Below are 23,509 nucleotides of genomic sequence, written 5' to 3' on the forward strand. Positions count from 1 at the left end.
GGAGATGCTGCACAGCATGCCGAGATGTGCCATGTTTTCTACTTTGGGAGTAAACTTACATGAGAAAAAATGTGATTTTATGCCTGTCAAACTGTGCTGTTTGTGACATTTTTTGTAGTTATATCTAAAGAAACTTGGGGGAAAAATACTTTTTTATATTTTTATTTTATTTGAATAAAGTTTTATTTGTCTCATGTAGACATTACATTGGTGCATCCCTTGAGTTAGGCACCTTTTTAATGCTTGAACAGTAAAGAAAACTTTGAAAGACCTTCAGAAAGCACAGATTGCTCAGGAGCATTTCAAGCTTTGCAAGAAAGTCCAGCTGCTTGGATGTGAACTATAAAGAAATGAGAGGTGGCTGAAAGACTTTTTCACAGTACTATAAGATAGCAATAGGCACTAGTAAGAAATGCGTTTATAGGGTGTTTTAGACTGTTAAAAGCAATATTTAAATCCCCAGGTCTATCTTGATTTGGTTAGATGAATACATTTACATTAACAGTTAACTTTGTGCTTTTGCAGCATTCCCATTGTTAGCAAAAAACTCTAAATGTTATCAAGGCTGAAAAATATGAATTAAGTAAAGACATATTAATGTAATGTTTTGGCAGGTAAGCACAAAACCACATATTAAACACTGTTCTGCTTTTTAAACATGGGTTTTAACTTTCCATGATTTCCACCTAAATGGCAACCACCTGTGGCTACAAAGAAAACATTCAAAAAGCCTGAAAATTAAACAGGCATTTGAAAATAGCGCCATTATTAGCACAACTGAAATATCTGACACATACTGTATATGAGTAACAGCCATTTTTGACTTTTACGTATTAGTTAAGTATGGAAATGAATAGATCTCATTCCAGATATGTGCACAAAGCAAAGTGGACGGTTAACAAGTAAATTATAAAGTACATATCAAAAAATGAGCAACAAAAATGCCAGTGAAGATTTAAGTCGATAAGATAGGATGAGATGAGATGAGATGAGAGCCTTTATTAGTCCCAGAGTTAGCTTCAATGTGTGTGATTGTACTGCTGCTGAAAGAAACTCTACTTTTCATTCTTAACTGATTATGATGCTACTATTAGAATTTCAGCAGCCTTAATAAATCACAATATGTTTAGTAAACATCTTAAAACCACAAAAGCTTTAACATAACATACGGATGCCCATAGGTTTTATGGCTCGATCTTCTGTTTTTAATCGAGACAACAACAACTGTGACTCTGAGGTTTAAATGTAAGAGTGAGAAGAATGCCGTTTGCTTGATCCCTGAGTCGTGTTGTTGATGCTGACAGGTTCATGATTAAGAGACAAGACAAAATACCTTCTACCTGAAGGTTGTGTATTGCGTTACTTCTAAAGTATGTTTTTGTCCTTCCGCATCTTGTATCTTCTCTGATGTCTTCCACCTAACTTATCATCAATATCTGCAGTTTTCCCTCCATTTCTCCTGCTGTTACTGTAGATAGCTTCCCTCCCTCAAAAATCTATCTTCTGTTTAACATTTTCTATATCTTTCTATTTTTTTTTCCCCCTTTAGAAACCATCCATCCTGTACATCCTTACTTTCTCACTCAAAGAGGACATGCAGTGAGGCAGAGAGAGAAAGCAGGAGCTGCTCACAAGGAGAGCGGAGAGAAAGAGCTAGAGACAGAGCAGATGCATTGGCAGGAGTAGAGCTGAGGCTTTTTTTTCCTCCTTCCTGTCTCTCTTTTTGCGTGTGTGTGTGTGTGTGTCGGCACAGATAAAAAGAAAATGTGATGAAGGTGGGCAAGGACCACCACCGCCTCACAGCAAGCTGCTCATTCCCCAGCCTGATTGCCCGAGCCGTATCCAGCGTGGATGTGGTTGTGCGGCAGGCTAACGGCGCGTAAGCAGGGGGGCTCCATGGCTCTGTGGCAGTGAGAAGAGGAGGAAAGAAGGAGGAAAAAAAGGAGGAGGGGCTGTGGTGAGCTGGTGGGCTTCCTCTGCCTCACAGACACATTTTATTGACTTGCTAATTGGATGAGGCACTCGGAGGAGAGGATGCAGTGACCGAGAGGAGCTGCTCTCCAGAGGAGGCATACATGCAGAAGAAAGCATTGCTTGGGTTGTGGAAATCGGGCTACTTTATCCCTCTTCCTTTTTTCTTTTTTCTTTTTTTTCTTTTTTTTTAGCTTTTCTCGAGACATAACAACAGATGTTTTTTCAGCATCTCTCAGTGACCCTCACACTGTGCATACATAATTTTATGCATGACATTGTCGATCGGAGGCTCCAGCTGCCAGACGCTTCGTGACAAGTGAATGATTTCCATTTTGTTGTTCCCCTTTCACCTGTTTTCATCTTCAGTTGGAGCTCTTTTCTGTCAGCCTTGTTTGATGTGCCATTTGATATGAATGGTAATCCGGCGGCAGGAGGATTTCTTCATCAGATCAAATGTGCACGGAGCCGTGAATGGATACTCTTCAGTGGGGAGAGAAAAAAAAGAAGGTATGATATGAGCAAAAGCCGAGACAAATATTGTAGTAGGGTGGCATTATACAGCTAGTATTAATATTAGCCCTATTCAAGAAATGGATCAGTCATGAATGTATAGACTGTTGCATAATTCCAGGCTAAAATCTGAGGCAGGGACACCTACTCCGTGGAAAGATATACCTTATTTAGATCCATCCATGTGTCTCTGTGTCAGATTTGCTCTAAATAAATGAATTTAAGAAGGAAAGCAAGGCAGAGAGGGAGAAGGATTATGAATGAATCAGTGGTAGAGACCAGTAGTAGTGGTGTGCATTGAAGAGGATTAATGGAGGCTTTTTTTTTTTTTAAAAAAACAGTCTAGACTTGTTTCACCAGTGGGTCAGCCTTCCGAATATATTCCATAAATTTGCAATTCAAGTGTTCCTCTATTTTTTATTACTGACTTCCTGTTTTTGTTAAGGTTTTAAGAGCAAACTTGGACTACTGTCAAGTACATTAGCCCGACATCAGCCAAAATCTGCCACACATCATTTGATCAGATCTGTATTTGATTTTTTTTTTTTCTTCTGGTCTTCAGTCTCATCCTGGTTGCCATGACCGAGGTGTGCAGGTCTTTTGAGGTCAGAGAGCAGGTGTCACTGCACTGAGGTCTGCTGTCCCAATGAGCAAAGCAGCCAACCCACAGAGACGCACCACCTACCTCATATCCCTCACTCTGGTGAAGGTTGAGGCTTTGCCAGAGGATGTAGCAGGAAGCCAGACGGAGGCTCTTCCAGAGGGGGAAGGGAGCCCTAAGAAGGAGGAAGAGGAGGAGAAGGAGGATCTGAACATTACTCCTGACAGGGAGGAAGAACCTGTGTGTTTGGAAGTGGCAGAAAAAGAAAACACAGAAGTAAAAGAGGAAGTGGAACAGGTGCGGGTCAAGTATGGCAGCCCTAGTGAGAACAGAGGGAAGCCTGAGAGGAGGGATGGACACCAAAAAGACACTGTATCGGTTGGTAAGAGCAAAGACGCTTCTTTTGAACACCCACCTGTCAAGCAAATGGTTAAAGTATATGGAGGAACTACCACAGAGGGAACTGCGCGCAGAGAGGGACCTCGCTCAGATGCCTTGCGCCCTAAGACTGAGCTCTACCGGGAGCCCCCCTTGCTCTTCTTAAAGGGTGAAAATGGAGCGGACTTGAGCGGTCGTTCACGTTGCAGCCTCCCCTTTTCTGTCCCATCACAGGTCAGCCCACGGCCTGAAGTCTTGATGAGATCCCACGCAGGAGGCAACTCTGCATGGAGGGAGTTCAGAGAGACCAACACAACAACCTTGTATCACTCTGCAAAGACTTTGGACAGAAGGGATAACCGCTTTGGGGACCAGTCCCCCTTAACGGCAGCTACAACCATGGGGCCTTATAGGGCGTCCTGGGCCGACAGCGATGGCAGGGGGGCGCTCATCCGTCCCGGAGCTCCCGTCAGTGGAGGATATTCAGGCATAATGACCCGGGACAGCCCTCAGGGGGAGAGATTTAAGACAGTTTCCGTTTCCTTATCCGCTACCGACATGTCCAGGACTCAGAGAAAGCCCACAAGTCGTACCCTGGACAACAGCGACCTACATTGCCTCTCCGAGGACCTGAAGAAGGGAAAGGAGGGACAGGGAGGAACAATCCACCGTGCTCCTCCTCCTCCCCCTCGTGATCGTAAGATGCTCAAGTTCATTAGTGGGATTTTTACCAAAAGTGCAGGCGTGCCAGCCGGCGTCAACACTCCACCTCCGCTGTATCCACCTGTGGAGAGAGGTTCGAGTGAGGAGGAAGGTAAGGCAACCTCATGAATCTACTGTCTCTTCATACAAATGCAAATGCAGGCTGTAAACAGCACACCAGCACCCCTTTATTTGACAGTCTCACTCTTCTGGACTCTTTTGACAGACCCAGACCTAAATTAACACGTGCTTAAGAATCAGAGTTTGTTGCACATGGCGAACAATATGAATGAAATCTCTGGTGTAAAAGTGGCAAAAAAAAAAAAAATCATTTCAGATAGATTTTATTTCACCCAACAGGAGTCCCTCGGGAGGAAAAAATTAGCCAATTAAGATGATTCGTTTATTCTGTGTAATTAAGTAGGGTCCCGTATTTATTACCCATGTATATTGCCTTCTCTGTAGTTTGTGTGGCGCTAAACCCCTCAAAAAAACAAAACCGCCCCCACTTAGTTATGCTCGAATGCGCTCGCTTATTTATTCACACGTTTAATTTATGTGAAGCACTTGCTGAAAGTTCCACGCAGACACAAGTATAGTGAAAAAAATGCATTATCATTACTTTAGCTTGGCTTAACGTTTTGTGTGAAACATCTTCTGTAATTGTTTCCTTTGCACGTTTCTCTGGGGAAATAGAAGACTTGTGTAAATAAAAAAAAATAGTTAACATGAAGATGTGGTACCTTTACAAGTGAGCTTTGTCATGTTTGTTGTATTGCATGGTAGGTAACACCCTAAGGGCTGGAAATGTTCCAGTTACTTAAAGCTAATAGGTAACTTTTCCTATTTAGTGAGATCAGATGAAACAATTCCACTTATTTGTGGGCTCTTGGTGTATTTGAGATTAGTTTTAGGGTGGAATAATAATAAATATGTAGTCATAAACATATTAGGTGACCATGGGAGATAAGATTAGAAATGAGTACATCAGAGGGGCAGCTCAGGTTGAGCAGTTTGGAGACAAAGTTAGAGAGGAAGGCTGAGATGGTTTTGACATGTGCAGAGGAGGGATAGTGGATAGTGCACTGCACAAAGGATGTTGAATACGGAGCTGCTAGGAGCAGGAGGAAAAGAATAAGACCACAGAGAAGATTCGTGGATGCAGTGAAGGGAGGACATGCATAGGGTTGGTGTGACAGAGGAGGATGCTAGGGGTACGGAGATGAAGCAGATTATTTGCTGTGGCGACCTCTAAAGGGAGTAGCTAGAAGAAGAAGAAGAAGAAGAAGAAGAAGAAGCAATCATAATAACATCTGATGAAATAGCGTGCCTTTGAGAATTTATAAGAATTACAACGAAAAGCAAATAATGATGTTTTTCTATCTGGACATAGAAAATAAATGCCTGAGTGAATATTAATGTGCATGAAGAGTATTTGTTTTTAAGGTTAAGTGGTATATGTCCTTTCAATATTCAATTACTCTTTCACAGCACAAGTGGGAAAAACACAGCTTAGCTACACTAATGAATTAGTGCCGCTAATAGAAAACTTGCTGTCCAAAAACTGGTAAAAATGAACAATTTTGATAATTATTGCAACCATTTCACATTTTTATTCGCTGTTCTCTTTGTGCTTAGCGGTTTTGGACCTTAGAAGCAATTTAAATATATCACCTTGTTTTATTGACCAATCATCTATTTAAGATGTTAATAGATGATGAAAACAAGCTTGTTGGTAATCATTAGATTTGCAGTGCAAAAAGTAAATGTCAAGTTAATATCTTAGTTAAAAATAGAAGCTGGATCTGATGTAGGCCTGCAGGATATCTGATGGAGAGGGGATTAGAATATTAGGTCACTGTGAATTAATAAACCTATGGCAAGAGGGGGGAAATTACAGCAAACTTACTGAGAGAAGGGGAAGAGCTCCAAAGAGATTTTTAAAGTAAGAGTGTTTCAAATGTGTACAAGCTGTTCCTCCTTGGTAAAGCTGAGGCCATCACAGCAGTAAATAGCAAAGATGGGTGTTTTTCATGTGAAAATGCTGTCATGTGTCTGAGTGCTTTGACTCCATGTTTGGGATATCAAACACACAGAAATGTGTTCAGTGTTCATGATGCAACTCTATTTTTATTTTTTTCTTTCTTTAAAAAAATCTTTGACAGGGTGTGTAGGATTTGGAGTAAGCCCTGAATAATTTGTCGGGAGTAAGTGGGACATGAATAATTAAGGTTTGGGATACACAGAGCTGTGTTCATCGGCGGAGCGAGGGGAGCGGGTCCACTTCCTGCTCTGTGCGTGGAGTTAATCAGCCTTCAAATGCAGTCCATTCATTTGTCAGCGTTATGTTGTGTCATGATGAGTCTGTAATTGCAGCTTAAAATGTCAGCGTTCTGCTGGCGGACAAACTCGGTGATTTTGATGCAGAAAATATTGGCCAACACCGGCAGAACGTGAGAGACGCGCGCAGTTTTGTGTTTTCAGGTGGACATCACATCTCCATGCCTCTCACACATGTCGCTGTATCCATGAGAGACCGTTTATCGTATAGAGACCCAGGCTTGGATGGAGGCTTCTGGAAAATGGAGTTGCCATGGCAACAGCAAGCCGCGAGAGGTGCTATTTGGTCTGTGGTGTGACGCTCTTGATGGAGGGGAGTGTGGGCGCAGGTGGGGGGGGGGGATTGCCCAAAGATGGGGACGAGGGAGAGTGGAGTCGGTTTAAAGTTAGTATCTGTGTCCCCGTGGAACCAGGACGACGCTGCAGCTCGCTCCACCCAGCTCAGCGTAACCTGCCAGCTTCAGAGAGTGCGCGCGTGCGTGCGTGTGCAAGAAATGTCTGTGTCGTTGTCTCTGGTGAGACAGTTTCCTCATCACTGTACATCTGTAAGCACTATCACATTGTTTTTGCCCCCGCTGATGGGGATTTGTGTTGTTCCTTCAGCTTCATATTTGCACATGTGTATGATGTCCTCTATGGCTCTGTCTGTCTGTCTGTCTGCCCCTCTTTTTCTCTCTGCTCAATGTCCATTCACCGACATCTTTCTGTCAAAGATAAAACAAAGCAAAATTCAGCCATAAAACCAGATCCAGAGCCCGTTCGCTACAAAGATATGCTTTATTTATAATGCGGCGCATAAAGGTATTTAAAGGGTAAAAGAAAAGCTGCAGATAATAATAAAATTGTAAATAAATTAAAGTTTTTAAAAATTTCTTTGTTTTAAAGAATTCTTTTGGCTGCCAATTCCTCAGCCCATGGGGATATATATATATATATATATACATATATATATATCACTGGTATAAACCCTGAAACTAGTTGAGGTTATTATATAATATTCCTGCTGAATCTTGCATTTCTTTCAAGACAAATGTTGCAGCTGAGATTAAGTGACTTGTGATTTATACTTCTGTAGAGTCTGGAAAAGAAATATATCCATGACCTCAGAATTAAATTAAAGGCTGAGCTACAGAGGAACAAAAATAAGAATAAGAATACATTTTAACAGTTGCCTTGGTACTCTACCTCCCACACTAATACTGCTGTCTGTGCTGCTGGTAAAGAGTTTTATCATGTAATTTGTCCACTCTACAAAATATTATTTCAGCCTGTGACTGTAGGTTACACTGAGTGATAGAATTACACAGTAAAACAGGATTTGGTATTATGATGACAGTTAACCAATGTACTAGGTACATTTGGCTATACACTCGCCATCATTTATCACCGTGACAGTTTTTAATCATTCTCAGTCATCATAGTTGACTGAGAATTAATGTTCATAATGTTCTGATGTTCATCTCGCTAAGAGGCAGTGACAGGAAAGCAACACAAACAGCTGTTTTTGCAGGGTCTAGTCATTCCACAAAGTGTGGTTAATGTAGCAAATATATTGTTAAAAATGCAATGAAAGAAGGTGTGTTGTGTATGAAAGTTTTTCACAGACAGTTCCTTCAGGAATGAAATATAGGATGGGAGGTAAATAGTGACTCAAATAGCCACTGTCATAACCGAGGTATGCAGAAGAGCATCTCAAATCTTGAAGCAGTTGGGCTACAGCAGCAGAAGAACACACCCGGTGCCACTCCTGTCAGCTAAGAACAGGGAATTGAGATTATAATTCACAGTGGCTCATCAACATTTTGAACAACAATAGATGCCTAGTAGCTAAATGAACACATTTTCTGTACAATAACAACATTAACAGATGGAGGATTTAGTGCGCTCATCTCTAGAGTCCGACGTCTGCCACAAGTTTAAAATTATGCTGATTATGAGTTAGCTATCATAAAGAGCCATTTACTTTCTGTCTCCTCTCCTCCTCTAAACTAATTTCAACAAACTGTGTACACCCAGAGTCAGCCCTCAAGATTGTTTTCATACAAGAAAAATCTCCAGTGCAGTAAATCTGTGTGTTTCTTGAGTCCAGTGTTAGAGGATTACTCAACAAAACATTATTTCGCAGAATGCTGCATGAGCATACGTGTTTCTACAAATAATTCTGAAACACTGTGACTTATATTTGACTCAAATCTTAACCCACTTTAGGTTATTTGACTTTCTTATGCAAACGATCTTCCATCACAAACCTTTTGAATCAGGTTTCATCTTCTCGATACCACAGAGCACCAAGTGGCATACTCGGTCTTGTTTCAGTTGACACCGACTTCTATAAAATTCATGAAATGAGTGGAACTGCACAGGGAATAAAATGAATTATCTCACTCCAGCTAGCTCATATCTCTTTTCTTTTTCTTCTTTTAGTCTTCGAGGGTGAATAAAAGAATTAATGGCTCGTTAAGGTTGGTTTTGCCGGTTAATCACAATAAGAGGGAGAAAAGAAGGTGGTTTAACAATGTTAGGGTAAAGTAAAGATACCTGCCATGCTGGCTAACTCGTATAGACTTGCACATTTGTACACTTGATTGAATTTTCTGGGTGCTCACAGTTGGGGGAGTGACAGCCTCTTTGAGCTCAGAGGGTGGATGGGGACGCTTGAACATTAATGCTGCTCACTGTGTTGGATCCACAGATAGTTAGGCCAAACCTGGCCAGCAATCATACTACTGCTAAGTGTTTTTGGGACATTGTGTGTGTTTTAGAAACTCGAGTTTTATTATTATAGTTTTCTGCTTTATCCTGACTCTGAACTGAATCCAGTGACTGTTTTAGACCGTAACAATGCTGGAGACACTTAAAGTCATATTTTATTTATTTATTTATTTATTTATTTTTTATTTCAAATGAGGCTAACTAACTGTGGTTTTCACTCATCATCAAAAGCAACTTCATGGTTGCTAAGTCTGCTGTAAAATGTTACCAAGGGTTGAGTTGTTGTGTTAAAGGGTTGAGTAGAGCTATTTTGCATAAAAATAGCAGGAATATGTTTAAATATAAATGTATATTTTAAGTCAAATTATTTATTTAGGGGGCAGTACAGTAATGCAGTGGTTAGCATTTGGGGTGGGCGATATAAACGATATACGATAGAAACGATATAAATTTGGCCAACGATAGAGATTTTAACTATGTCGCTCTATCGGGATAGCGCATGTTGATGATGTCATCAAGCTGCGCCTGTTTTTGTCGAAAGCATGGCAGCGGCTAAAACCATTATCATCTGCAAATTATGCCGGACGACAGTCATAGCAAAGAGATGAAGCACTTTTGAAATAAGGGGAAAGCCAAAAACTGCGCTTCCTTCACTTCCTTAACATTGATTCATTATTGTTGAATTTTCTCGCAGCTGTTCTATTCCCATGTTGTTGCAGTATATTAATAACTAACCTCGTATTGTGGATGAATAATCTCAGTTGTTCTCCTGACTGAAGTTTGGCCCGTGTATAGCATCCTGCTATGCGATTGCATTTGTCCCTGACCACCAGAATCCCTCAAGTTAACTTTTAATGAGTGGGAAAAAGTTGGCGTTCATCCTCCAGCTTCACTGTGCTAATGTTATGCTAACATAGCTGTGTCGCTAGCAATCACGTAGCACAACATGTTTAGGTGGAATCTAGCGAGCTAACGTCCTATTAACTTCTAACTCCGTTAAATGTAATAAATTCTGTTTTCATGGATGTTAAACTTAATTGTTACACCTGGTAAAGCAACAACGCTGATGATTTAATTAAAGATGAAAGAATTTAGACAGTTATTAACTCTCAGTGTTCGTTTGACTTTGGGACCTGAAAGGGACGGAGTTTGGACCCAGATTACTCCAGGAAGCTCCTCACTACGGCAGCCGTAATGCTCTGACAATCCATCAAGCAGTGCAGCTTACCAAAGTTGTACTAAAACATTTTTTAACAGATTTCTGCACGCCCAAATCGGTTCGAGGTCAGTAAGCACAACCAGAATTCATACATAAGGCACACTTTCGAATTTTGAGAAAATTAAAGGATTTTAAGTGTGCCTTATAGTGTGGAAAATATGTTATACAGAAGAAAAGAATATATCGTGATATATATCGTTACCGCACATGCTTCAAATTATATCGCAATATGAATTTTAGGCCATATCGCCCAGCCCTAGTTAGCATCACCACCTCATAACAAGAAGGTCTTGGCTTTGAATCCATCGGCCAGCTGAGTGCTCCCTCTGCGTGGAGTCTAAATGTTTTCTCCGAGGACTCCGGCTTCCTCTCGCGATCCAGAATGTTAGATTTACCAACGACTCTAAATTAGCCATGGGCGTGAATATGAGCGGTACTGGTTGCCTCCATGATCTCTTCATGATAACCGTGTGACATACTGCCAGCCTGTCCACGGAGTACCCTGCCTCTTGCCCGATGACAGCTAGGATAGGCTCCAGCCCCCATGCAACCCTGACTTGGGTAAGATAAAGGTCAGGGATGGATGAATAATGTATTTATACTAAATGCTACCGAACTGACTCCAGATCAGCACATACACCCCTATAAAAACTATCAACTTAGAATATTGGGCCTGTTTTTAGGCTAGCTTTGATTAGTCACTGGGCTGCCTGTGTCTCACACAAACCCCCTCAAAAATGAATGTGAGGAGTAATGCCACCCAAAATAGCACATAGACTCAAAGCAGGGGAATACCCAAGTGCTTTATGTCCTATATCACGTTATATATATTTGTTTGTTTTTGTTCCTGTGTTTCAACTCAACTTTTCACCGATGAATCCTGTCTTCCTCTGTTTTTGCTGTGAATGTTTGCCCTCAGTTGTATGCACCAGCAGTCAAGAATGGACGATGAGCCAAACTGTGCAAGAGCTACATCTGGTAAGCAGGAGATTATAGTTTTTACAAATCAGTTTGTGGATTTAATATTGAATTTATAATTTCTCTCTCTGTCTCTCTGTCTGCTCTTCAGGGTGTTTTGGGTGGTCTGTGCAGTGGGAAGTCTGCTCTGGTCCACAGACATTTAACTGGAAGTTACCTCCCACTGGAGAACTCAGAAGGTTGGTTTAACATCTCCACCCATTAAGAGCAGAGCTTTGTGAATTCAGTTCAGATTGATTTGGTTTAACTTATATAGTTGACAACAACAGCCATCTCAACTCTAAAATGTAAGGTAAAGGCTGAACACTATTAAAGTCAGATCTCCGACAAGCGACACCTGAGTCTCCTCCAGCAGATGGATGCTGGCTGTTTCTGATTTAGATGACCCAGGATCATTCTTTTAATCACTTTAATCACAATTTTAGTGCTGTAAATATCAAATGAGTTATTATGTAAAAGCTTTAAAAACATTTGTTTGTTCCAATATTTGCCAGGACGCCAGTATATTAAGGATGTGCTAGTTGATGGTCAGAGCCATCTGCTGATAATCAGAGAAGAGACAGAACTCCCGGATCCTCAGGTGGGTGGAGAATCGAGCTGAACTTGTTTGAGGGCTTATTTTTAATAAGAGTAAGTATTTCTTCCCTCTTGTACTTTTTGACTGCTATTATTTTTCCCTTTTGTTAGTTTGCAAGTTGGGTGGACGCAGTAATCTTGGTCTTCAGTTTGGAAAATGAGGCCAGCTTCCAGGAAGTTTACAAAATCTATCACCAGCTTGCAATCCATCGGCCCGTAACTGAGATCGCTTTCATAGTCGTCGGCACTCAGGGTAAGATGCTCACGCTCAGCATCTGCGCTTCCTTTATAATGAACTCTCGTTGTAGTTGGGTGATTTTTGCTTATTCCAGATAAGATCAGCAGCACCAACCCCAGAGTGATAGATGATGCCAGGGCCAGACAGCTCTGCTCAGACGTGCGGCGCTGCACTTACTATGAAACCTGCGCGACGTACGGCCTCAATGTGAACAGAGTCTTCACGGATGGTATGTACGTCTGTCATATCCAGAACCATATGGTATGTGGTGCTGTAGAGGATGGACAAATATGAATTTTATTGGGGACTAATGTTTCATTTTTTAATTTAATTTCTGGGTTTTTTTTGCCACAGCTGCTCAGAAGATCATGGCAGCTAAGAAGCAAGCTGCCCTACTGGCTTCTTGTAAATCTCTTCCCAATTCTCCCAACCACTCTGGAGGCTCCACCCCAGTCTCCGGTGTCTTTCCAGGACAGGTAAAACCAGCACCTTACCTGTTGTCCATAAGAAGCAGCTTTTGTTACTCTATTTTCTGTATTTCATTTTGCTGTCAGGCTATTTTTAAAGTGTGCATGCTGTTGTATCAGGCTTAGCTATTTGCTCCTTCTGCTCAATTATCACTTCATCTCCTCCGTCCTCCTCCTGTTCCTGTTTTTTTTCCTCTCTCTCCCTCTCTTTAGGCGAGTAACGGTGGGCAGAGCAGCGACTACTCGTCCTCACTTCCCTCCACTCCTGTGATCAGTCACAAAGAGATTGGCAGAACACTGAGGGGGGAGAAGCAGGACGGTACTACGCCTGTCTTGGTCCGTAGCGTCCGAAGACGCACCACTAGATTTGCGGTAAACTTTACTCACTGCAAGCTCCAATCATGCTTAGAGAACCTTTTACATTTTTACTGTCAATCTTCTTTCCTCCACTTTTTTCCTTACTCCAAGCCAACCCTTCAGTATGTTTCCATGTTTAGAAAATGAGCTGTAAACACTTGGCAGGACAAACCAAACCCAATGCAGGAACATACTTATGGTCTTAAGTTATATAATACAGACAGCTAATTAAGCTGAAGTGACCCTATATTAACTACAGGGTGCTAAATTATCAGCTAACTGTAGGCACAAGCTGCATCCAGTGATGCAAAATAATTCCAGTAAAATTGTTTTTCTCATCAAAGCTGAAGCACTGACTTCTTCGTTTTTCTGTTTGTGGAATTAAGAAATTCAGGTAACTATGCAGCAAATTATTACTTGACATCGGCTTGGTCACATTGAAAATCTTAGTGGTTCAAAATATAATTTTGATAATGCTGAAAGTTTGTTGCATGCTTTAGATAAGTACTGGGCAAAAGTCTTGAGCCATTCCTCATTTCCTTATATTTTGCTTCCAAGTAGCCAGACTTTGTAGCAGTTGCCTTGAGTAATAGTTCTCCAGGGTTTCTGAAGTTTTTCTTAAGGGATTTTCAGAGAAATGTGTTTTTTGTTTGTTTGTTTGACACTTTGCTTAGTACATATTTTGTACTTATCTTTAGCCACTTTGTTACTAACAGGCTGTTTCAAAAAAGTAATGATCCAATGGATCACTATCATTCAGAGCCCGGACCTCAACATTATTAAAGTAGTGTGAGCTCAAACTGACAGACAACAAAACAAAAGGCAGCCAACATCCAACGGGGAGCTTTTAATGTCCGTCAAGAAGCCTGGAGAACTATTCCCGAAGACTACTTAAAGAAATTAGAAGAAAACTTGCCTAAGAGAGTTGAAACTGTGCTAAAGAATACATATCATGCCATACCATATTTCCATTTATGTTTGTATATCATTGCATCGTTTTCTCATTTTCCACCCTTTATTTTGAAATATAGAGACATGAGGGATGGCTGAACACTTTTCCACATCATTGCAATAATATAGAGCAGAGTAATATAGAGATAGGTGGGGCTAACAGTCAAAGACAATACACTGGCAGAGACATGTACTGTAATATCCATTACAAACATTACATATCTGTAATGTCTAGTATGTCTATAATGTAATTATAATATTATATTCACTTGGGGTTTTGTTGAATGCTGTGAAAATTCAGCCTTATGGGAAAAACAATCTGAAATGTCATTAAAAACCTGCATTAACAAATGTTTGCATCACCTTGGAGACCTACTCATCTGGCTGACTCAACATTTGAATCTAATAATTAATGCTTATGTTTAATCACATGGATCATACTGGCTTTTAAGCTGCTAAATGCACCACATATATAGAAAGCCTTCACTCATTTTGTCAGTGTTTTTTTACACTGGGCAGGCAGTTTATTCATTGGATTATCAGAACAGCAGCCTCCTGTGTCTGGGGCTGAAGTTGATTATAGTGAACCAGAAGAGTAAAGCTGTGGGTCAGAAAAGTTAAACAGTGGTCAGATGAGGAAAACTACAGAATTAGGATGGTAATTCTCTCTGCGTTTATTGCTATAAGTGACCAGAGCTGTAAGCATTTGATTAGACACTTGCATAAAAATACAGATTAATGCAGCTTCATGTAAAGCTACAGACAATTATTCTGAACCAGTTGCTATAAATACACACTTATAAGCCAGCTTTTACAGTCAGCAGAAGCTTTCCAGCAGAAACTCTGGGAAATATAAATTAAAATCAGCAGTAAGCTGCCCATTCCTGCCTGATGCAGTTATTGTCCATCCTTCCCTTCCTTTAGGGCCGGAGAGGCAGCGACTCAAACAGAAGGAGCGCAGACTTTAAGGGCGATCTGGGCAGTGGGCGCTCCATTCCCATCAAACAGGTAGGGCACCGATTTGCACTTGATACAGAAACAAATATGATGTATCAGATGACCCTCAGCAGAGGACATCTCACCAGCAGTCACTTCAGACGTGTGAAGCCAATTTCATCGTGTGGCGTGATGAAGTGCTGTGATCTCCCATTCTGCCCTGATGAATAGTTAGTGGGTGTTTTTGGCAGCCAGCTTTCATTATGCTGCCGTAATATGAACACTTGAGACATTAGCAATAAATTGACAGTCTTCTGTGTTGTCGCCTCCGTAAGGGCATCTTGCTGAAGCGCAGTGGGAACTCGCTCAACAAAGAGTGGAAGAAGAAGTATGTGACATTGTCCAATGATGGCATACTGTCCTATCACTCCAGTGTCAATGTGAGTCGGCGTGTTAACAGAGCGCTCCAGAGCATTATGCTGCTGAAAGCACGACTGATGTTTGATGGTAATGGCTGATGCCTGGTTTGGCAGGACTACATGCTGAATGCCCCCGGGAAAGAGATGGACCTGCTGCGAGTGACAGTGAAGGTGCCGGGAAAGCGGCCGCCTCGCGCCGTCCCGGCCTGCACCCCCCCAGCTGGGCTTAACGGGCGGGTCAAAGACGTTCAAGGAGCTGAGGGTAAAGATGTTCTCTATGGTTCACAAAAGAGGGAAAAATCTTTAGATGTCTCACAATAGCTAAACCTTATATATATTTAAATAAACCTCATGTAAATTAATTATGTCATCTAAAGTTACTGTGATATTGAACAGATTTTGGTCTAGCTAATCTAAGAAGCTCAAGATTTTAAATCTCCATGCTGGTACTTTTCTCTGTGGAGCTGATAAGATGAAATATTTTACCTGATGACCTTTTTCTATTAGAGACAGTGATAAAAAAAAATGTAGATATGTAGAAAAGAAGGCTGCAGAACTGCTTTGTACGTATTGTTCTTGGCATTTTAAGACGGTTGTAAATGGAGGGGTCAAGCATTTGTGCAAACGGGGGGAAATTGCAGCAGGCTGTGAAACCCCTGCAAGACTACAAAACAGCATCATAAGGAATTTTGCAAGTGCTTTAAGAGTGTGTGGGGAAACTAAATCAGTAATACATGCAAGTGTCAGAAAGTGTCACTGTTTGTTTTCACATTTAGTGTTTGACTGAATTGCTTTATTATTAAGTATGTGGTTGTTTATATGGTTGCTACCCTTCCTGTAGTACCAATGAGTGCAAGCAGTCTCCTGCAAGTTGAGGAGATGGAGGGGCTGGGTGGTGCCCTGTTCCTGAGGGGCAACAGAGGTGTGCAGCGATGTCCTTCCACACTATCTAATCACGCTCAAAGCATTGGTGAGTATGGGACTAAAAACATGTAAGACAGTGAAATTTCTGAAATGTAACAAAAACAAAATGTTATTAAAAATGTTTCAAAACTACAAAGACAGCATGGCTGTGATCTTTGAGCCCTCACTGCATGGGTTCAGCAACACTTCACAGCACACTGTCATTAACGTCGCCTCCACAAATGCAAGAAAAAGCTTTACTTTGCAGAGAAAGAAAAACATTATTTAAAAAAATTAGGAAGGCTGTCACCTTTTCAGGGCACAAGCACATTTAGGCTAGACTGAGGAAAAGTAGGAAACTATTCTGTGGACCATCCAGTCACAATGTGAAATTATTTTTGGGTGGCATGGACACCGCATCCTCCCAGCTACAGAGAAGAGGGACCATCCAGCTTGGTATCAGCATACAGTCCAAAAGCCAGCATCCATAAAGGCGTGGCACGATATTTGTGCATTTGGCCTGAAAGACATACAAAGGGTTTGTTCCCATGCAGATGATGTCATTTTCTGGAAATGTCTTGCTTTTTTTTTCCGGCATGACAAAACATTCCTCACGATCTGCAGCTGTGTGGCTCCACAGCAAAAGAGCTCAGGTGCCGCCTGCAGTATTGAAAACTAATTTAACAATATGAAAAGAAAAACATGACAAATGAGGCCCTGAAATATTGAGCAGCTGAAATAGTATTTTGAGCTAGGATGGGAAAATATTTCTCTTTTAAAACAGCAACAACATTTGTTTCACTTAGTTCTCATAAGCCCAGAGTTGATGCAACACGGTGGCAAACATGTCCCTGCACCAACTTTTTAAAAAGGTGCTGCTGATATCAAATTTAAAACGAGCACCTATTAAAAAACCAACATAGAAAAACCTTAAAATCTCTCAGTTTCAGCATTTGATCTCTTTTTCTTTTTACTATTTCCACCAATTTGTGAATGATTGCATTCTGTGTATAATTCATACAGTGTCCTGCTTTTTTGGAAACAGGGTTGTAGTAATTTTACGTTTGTTATCCTGTCTGCTCGTTACAAGACTCTGCAGTTGAGGGAGTCTCGAGCTCTTCCTCTACCAAAGACGTAGGTTCTGCCTCCCCAGTCACGGACAGAAAAAAGCATCGCAGAAAGAAGAGCATGAATCAGAAAGGAGATGCCACCGCCGGCCAAGCAGATGGTAAATGATTACAAGCTTCAAATATGTTTTCATAGGCACCAGTCGGGATGTTTCTAATGACATTTGTAGCTTTACTACATATGACGAAGACTTTGTGTTTTTCGCTGATATTTCTCTCTTCTCTTATGCAGCTAAGCGCAAAATGTGGAAACTCAAAAGCTTTGGTAGCTTAAGAAACGTAAGCAAGACAGGTAATATAAATCAGCTGCCTCCACACATGCCAGGCTATCACATTAAGAGTCAAGCTTCTAATTTAACATATTGACAATTAATCAATTAAATTCTGCAGAACAGCAGCATAAAACTAAACCTTGCTTATGCACAACTGTGATCCTGAAGTGATGTTAATAACCTACTGCTGAAATTTCTGCATCCAGAAATCATTAAAAAAAATCTGAGCTCTGTGTTATTGTCTTTTTGTCTCAGACGAGGATAACTTTGACTTCCTCATTGTGTCGAGCACTGGTCAGACGTGGCATTTTGAAGCACAAAGTGTGGAAGAGAGGGACTCCTGGGTCCAAGCCATCGAGAACCAGATCCTGGCCAGCCTTCAGCTGTGTGAAAGCAGCAAAAACAAGGCAAGAAACGACAGGAAAACATTCGCTCTCTGACACACAGCAATCTAGTTTTTTATTCATTCATTTTATTGCCAGCGACAAATGGTAAATATTACAGACTTCCTGCAGATAAAAAGCTCCTTGAGAAAAAACAAGAACAGTGATTTTGTTTTTTAAAGATCCACCCTAAGTTGGGTTTTTTTTCTATCTGTTACTGTCAGTACAATGACTGCGGTCATTCATCACTTTTTTCTTTGCAGAGATAGATTTAAACAGGAGAGTTAATACAAGTTCATTTATTCTGGTTACTGTTTGCCTCTCACAGGCTCGAAGGAACAGCCAGAGTGATGCAGTGGCTCTGCAGGCGATACGCAATGCAAAGGGCAACAACTTCTGTGTGGACTGTGACGCTCCCAGTATGTCATGCTTGCCTATTTCATCCCTAATTTTAATGCTCTGTTTGCTTTCACGTTTGGAAGTTTTAATCAGAGCCGAGGCCTCTTTTGTTGTTGGTGTAAGAAGCTGCATAGAGCGAGGAGAAAATAATTTGCTGCGGATTTGAACTTCTTTGTGTTCGTACTCTAGAACAAATGTGGACAATCACCGTGGAAAATGTGTATGACCCTCCTCCGTCTGACAATCTGAAAATAGCTTTCCGTGCCTTAGAGCGTTCAAAGCGGGGTACTTTTAACTTTTAAATTGGTATTTAGCATATTTGAAAACAGTCATTCATCCGCATGCTATGCGATAAGACAATGGAGTGTGAATGCAAATATTTTTATGTGCCTTTGTGTGGTATTTTTCACATCCCACACGTACCACATTTTTCACATGATTTCTGTATTGTTTGAGGGCCAGATAAAGAATTTTGATGACTTATCAGATCTAAATTAAATTTAATGCTGAGGTTTTTTTTATGCTGATTTGTTAGACTCTTCTGTTGTGCACCATGGCCGATCAGGCGCATTTTAGTGCCACGCAGCCAAATGAAATTGGTAGACTGTCAGTTTCAAATGAAGTTAATTTGTTGTGTGCACGCTCCCTCTTCAAGATCCGACCTGGGCCAGTCTGAATCTGGGCGCTCTCATATGCATCGAGTGTTCCGGCATCCACAGAAACCTGGGGACTCACCTGTCACGGGTTCGCTCTCTGGCGCTGGATGATTTGCCACGAGAGCTGACGCTGGTTCTCAGTGCTATCGGCAACCACATGGTCAACAGTATATGGGAGGCACGCACAATGGGCCACCGTAAACCAGCACCCGATGCTACACGGTAAGGACAAATCATCTTTATATATATACACAAGTTTTCTTTTTTTACAGTATGGACACATGAGCTGTGCAGCTCTTTTTCTGAGTCCACTGGAAAGTCCAGTGCTGTCATCTGTCAGCTGTAAATGCTGATGACTCACTTGTTTCTCTGTCCTTGTCTAGAGAGGAGCGGGAATCGTGGATAAGAGCCAAATACGAGCAGAAACTGTTTGTGGCGCCGTTGCCTCCTCCTACGAGCGAGGGCCCAGACATCACTCTATCTGGCCGTCTTCTGTTGGCAGTGATGGAGCACAATCTCCCCAAGCTGCTGCTACTTTTGGCCCACTGCACTAAGGAGGACATTAATGCCCCTCTCAGCCTGGCACGCTCCTCCCGGTCGCTCTTAGCTCTGCGGCTGCCCGCTTCCCCCCTGCACGCTGCCTGTCAGCAGGCTGATGTGGTGATGACGCAGCTTCTAATTTGGGTTTGTTTCCCTTTGTCTCTCTTTTTTTATCTTACACTGGTCCGGGCAGCTACGAAGCAGGTATTCTCAAAAATATATAGGGATGTTGCTGCAGTGGAGGTACTTGGTTAGGTAATGATTATAAATTTCTTCATCACAGCAAACCATTTTGTAGAGCTGTGCAAAAATGGTAAAATTACCTCCTTTGAGTCGTTCACTCAGCAGAGAACAAAAGTGGTCTAAATAGATGACTCAGCAGACAACTGAAGGTGATCTAAATGTCTGAAAGGTACAAAAGCTCTCTTAATCGCACCTTTCTGACATCATTTAGAGCAATCCTGTTCAGGCTTAACTTTTTTCCTACACATTCTAAAACTTCCTTGAAGTGTGGAGGATGGGATTATTACATAATCTAATCCACTTTGCTTTCTTCTCTTTTCCCGCCTGCAGTATGGCTGCGATGTTCGGTATCGGGATGCTCAGGGCCAGACAGCGTTGGCTCTGGCTCACAGCGCTGGCAGCCAAGAGTGTGTCGACATCTTGCTCCAGCACGGATGCCCGAACGAGCCGCTCCCATCCGTCGCCGCGACAGTCGGTTTCGCAGCGGCAGCCACATCCAGCTTTCCTGTTGCCATGACACCAAGCCTGACGGTTGCCACGACACTCAAGATCTCGCACAAGAGCGGCGGCACAAGCTTGAGTTACAGCACCTCCAGAAGAGCAGTGTCATAACCGAAACGTGGTGTGGCATAAAGCCTGTGCGTCAGAGTGTGTTCGAGTATATGTTTGTGTGTGTGAGTTTGTCACTTTACCCTCATAGTGTCATTGCGCGTCCACACAGGCCAGCGGGACTGATGGACATGTTGCCAGATGTTGCACTCGTAGAGCCAGATGAGGTTCTAAAAGGTGTCTGTGTGTGTATCAGGAGTGTAAACTGTGAATCACACAGCCACATGCAGTCTGCTTGAACGATTTAACCAAAAAAAAGGCAAAGTCTTCTCATTACGCTTTACAAGTGACGGTAAGGTAAAAGGAATACAACATCCTCCGCCTCTGCATTCAGGTTTAAAGGAATGTATTTAATGTATGGAGGACTGAAAGTGCCAAAATAAAAATAATCGCATAAATGACAATATATATAAATATATATATATATAAATGAAATACAAGTATATTAAAATTAATATAAGCAAAGGTTAATTTATAAAATGTGACATAGGCTGACATAGCATCTTCAGTTCTTCAATGATCTCCCTAGGCAGTTTTTTTCTGTTGTCAGACTGGCATTTATTAACCAATTGACAAAAAGCTGATCCCACTTTAACTGAGGCAATTGTAGAAATAAATATAAAAGAAGGGAAATATACAGAAATAAATAGAAGGGGGATTAGGTTGCAAAGGGAAAAAATGTAAAATAAATAAAATTTAAATTTATTTATTTAAATTTATTCTTACTTTTTTTTTTATTTTGGCACTTATAGTCCTCCAGAGTTTATATCAGATTGTATGATTCACGTTTCAGAATGCAGTCAGTGTTCAACTTTATTCTCCACTCCATGAAAAATGGCCTCAAAGAAGCTTATCAGAGTATCTCCAGGCCAGACGTAAAGAACTGCAATAAATTTTAAGATTTGAGGGGCATCTTGAATTTCTAGCGTTAAAGATCGCAACAGTTTTTCATTTTGACTGTGAATGTGTGCTTATGCTTAACACAGCTGCTAATTCAGCTCATAAACGATGTGTAAGCCGACATGAAAAAGGGAGGGCTGTTTTAGAGATAAACAGAGTACGTGTATAGAAATGCATTGATAAAATACTATGATTCTAAAAAAACAACAAAAAAAAGCCTAATTTTCCAGAGTGTTATTGTATGATTTGTACAGTTGGTTATGTGTATAAAAATCCAAGGGTTACTCTGTTCAGAGATTTACTGTACAGCACCCCGGCCCAGTTATTCTTTGATAACCGCCTGATTAACTCTTTGACATCCAAAACGGGAGGTTTTTATGTTACGTTTGTATCGGTGTGTCTGACATAAATAATGTATAGGATGTATGCATTATGACTCCAGCAGTAGCTCATTATCAAGGCGAGTGTAAAACTAGATGTGCAAATGAACAAGTGAAATGCCTTGATTTTGGTTGAATGTAGAGAAAAAAAAACAGATAAGTTAACTGTTTTAAAAATACTAACATGTTTTTCCAGATAATGCAGTTTTTGGTGGACTGTCAGGGTGTTTTGTTTTATATTCCTGCTGTGTCTAATAGAAAGGGAAAGTAGGGTTTGCCAGATGCATCTACAAAACCTGGATTTTGAATGATTCAATATTTGTAAACATGCACCAGAGGAATGTTCCCCGATTTAATATCTTTTTTTAATGGCATAAAAACATCTCTCCTGCGGTACTGTACGTATAAACTTGTGTTTATCTGAAGGCTCAGCTGACTATACATGTCTGTGATTTAAACATCTTCTTCCATTTGTATTCCATTTGTATTTTTTTACTCATGCAATGATTCACAGAGTATTCATTATTAATACACTAAGGCTACTGCCCAAGCTGTGGTGTTTTTGCTTAGAGTTGTGTGTGTGTGCGTGCATGCGTGCGTGCGTGTGTGTGTGTGTGTGTTCAGACTTGGGTTATTTATTGACTTATTTCGTCCCCTTAATAAACAGTATAATTTACACCTTGGAGCTTAGTAGCATTATAAACACTACTAAAATGTGGGGTTGCTTACAAATGTTTTAGTTTTTGAAAAAACAAATACTTGTTTTTATCGAACATAAGATTAAACATATTAGAATTACACTGTAAATGACAGTAAATAATCATATAAGCCTGAAAACACTTCTACATAGAGTCAATGTCGCTGTGGCCCTGATGCAGGTTTAGAAGATATAAGTTTGGCTAGTCGAGAATCTGAGAATGGCCAAGGAAACAATAAAGATGGATAAGGAAAAGACACTGAGTAAAGGAATCTATGGCTTTTTCTTGTCAACTCTGCCCAGAAGGACAGCATCCTGGAGTCCCCCGCTATACTGCCGACACTGAGACTGATGTATGTAGGTACCATATAATGAAGCTGCCGGTTGAGGACCTTTGAGGCATCTGTTTTTCAGACTAGACTCTGATGTACTTCTCCTCTTGCTCAGCTGTGCTCCGGGACCTCCCACTTCTCTTTCTGTTCTTTGTTAGAGCCAGTTTTGCTGCTCTGTGAGGGGAGATGTGCATGCTGTTGAAGTCTTTAAGTTTTCCTTGGCAGTTTCCCACATGGAATAGCCTTCACTTCTTAGAACAAGAACACTCTAACGAGCTTCAGAGGAAAGTTTTTTATTTTTAAATGGGGCAATTTGAAACTATCATTGAACCCACAAGGCTGATGCTCCAGACACAGAACTAACCAATTACTTCTCTACTAATCAGAAGAGTGCCAACCTAACTGTAAAAAGGTCTTGGTAATGATCAGTCAGCTTTACAATAAGTGACACAGCGTATCAACAGAGGAGTAATAGTAGCTGAAAATTAACCTCTGGAGCTATTCTAGTAAATATAATTAGTGATTGCGATGATTAATGATACTACATGCCATTATCTAAAATTTCTAAACAATTAAAAAGTTATTTTTATGAGAATACAATGGTTCACTACAGGGCCTCCTACACATTACACCTACATGCTCAGCCATGGAAATCCATGCTATGAAGCTCCCAGTGCAGTTTTTGTGCTGATGTTAATACTAGAGGAGGT

General features: G+C 41.0%; 1 protein-coding gene across 1 annotated transcript; it reads left to right on the forward strand.

Annotated features, from left to right (window-relative positions):
* The first annotated feature begins 1,823 nt into the window (after positions 1 to 1,823).
* LOC102796225 (arf-GAP with GTPase, ANK repeat and PH domain-containing protein 1-like) lies at positions 1,824 to 22,240 on the forward strand. The gene is made up of 20 exons (XM_006784320.3): positions 1,824 to 2,481; positions 3,047 to 4,277; positions 11,356 to 11,414; positions 11,506 to 11,593; positions 11,909 to 11,994; positions 12,102 to 12,243; positions 12,323 to 12,457; positions 12,583 to 12,704; positions 12,909 to 13,067; positions 14,928 to 15,011; positions 15,275 to 15,379; positions 15,473 to 15,620; positions 16,200 to 16,328; positions 17,352 to 17,489; positions 17,621 to 17,680; positions 17,916 to 18,067; positions 18,372 to 18,462; positions 19,098 to 19,320; positions 19,482 to 19,782; positions 20,212 to 22,240. Exons 2-20 carry the CDS (start codon positions 3,131 to 3,133, stop codon positions 20,491 to 20,493), a joined length of 3,651 nt encoding a protein of 1,216 aa, XP_006784383.1. The 5' UTR covers positions 1,824 to 2,481; positions 3,047 to 3,130; the 3' UTR covers positions 20,494 to 22,240.
* Positions 22,241 to 23,509: the final 1,269 nt, after the last annotated feature.

This window comes from Neolamprologus brichardi, chromosome 5 (assembly GCF_056152115.1).
Source record: "Neolamprologus brichardi isolate AB-2024 chromosome 5, ASM5615211v1, whole genome shotgun sequence".
Classification (NCBI taxonomy): domain Eukaryota; kingdom Metazoa; phylum Chordata; class Actinopteri; order Cichliformes; family Cichlidae; genus Neolamprologus; species Neolamprologus brichardi.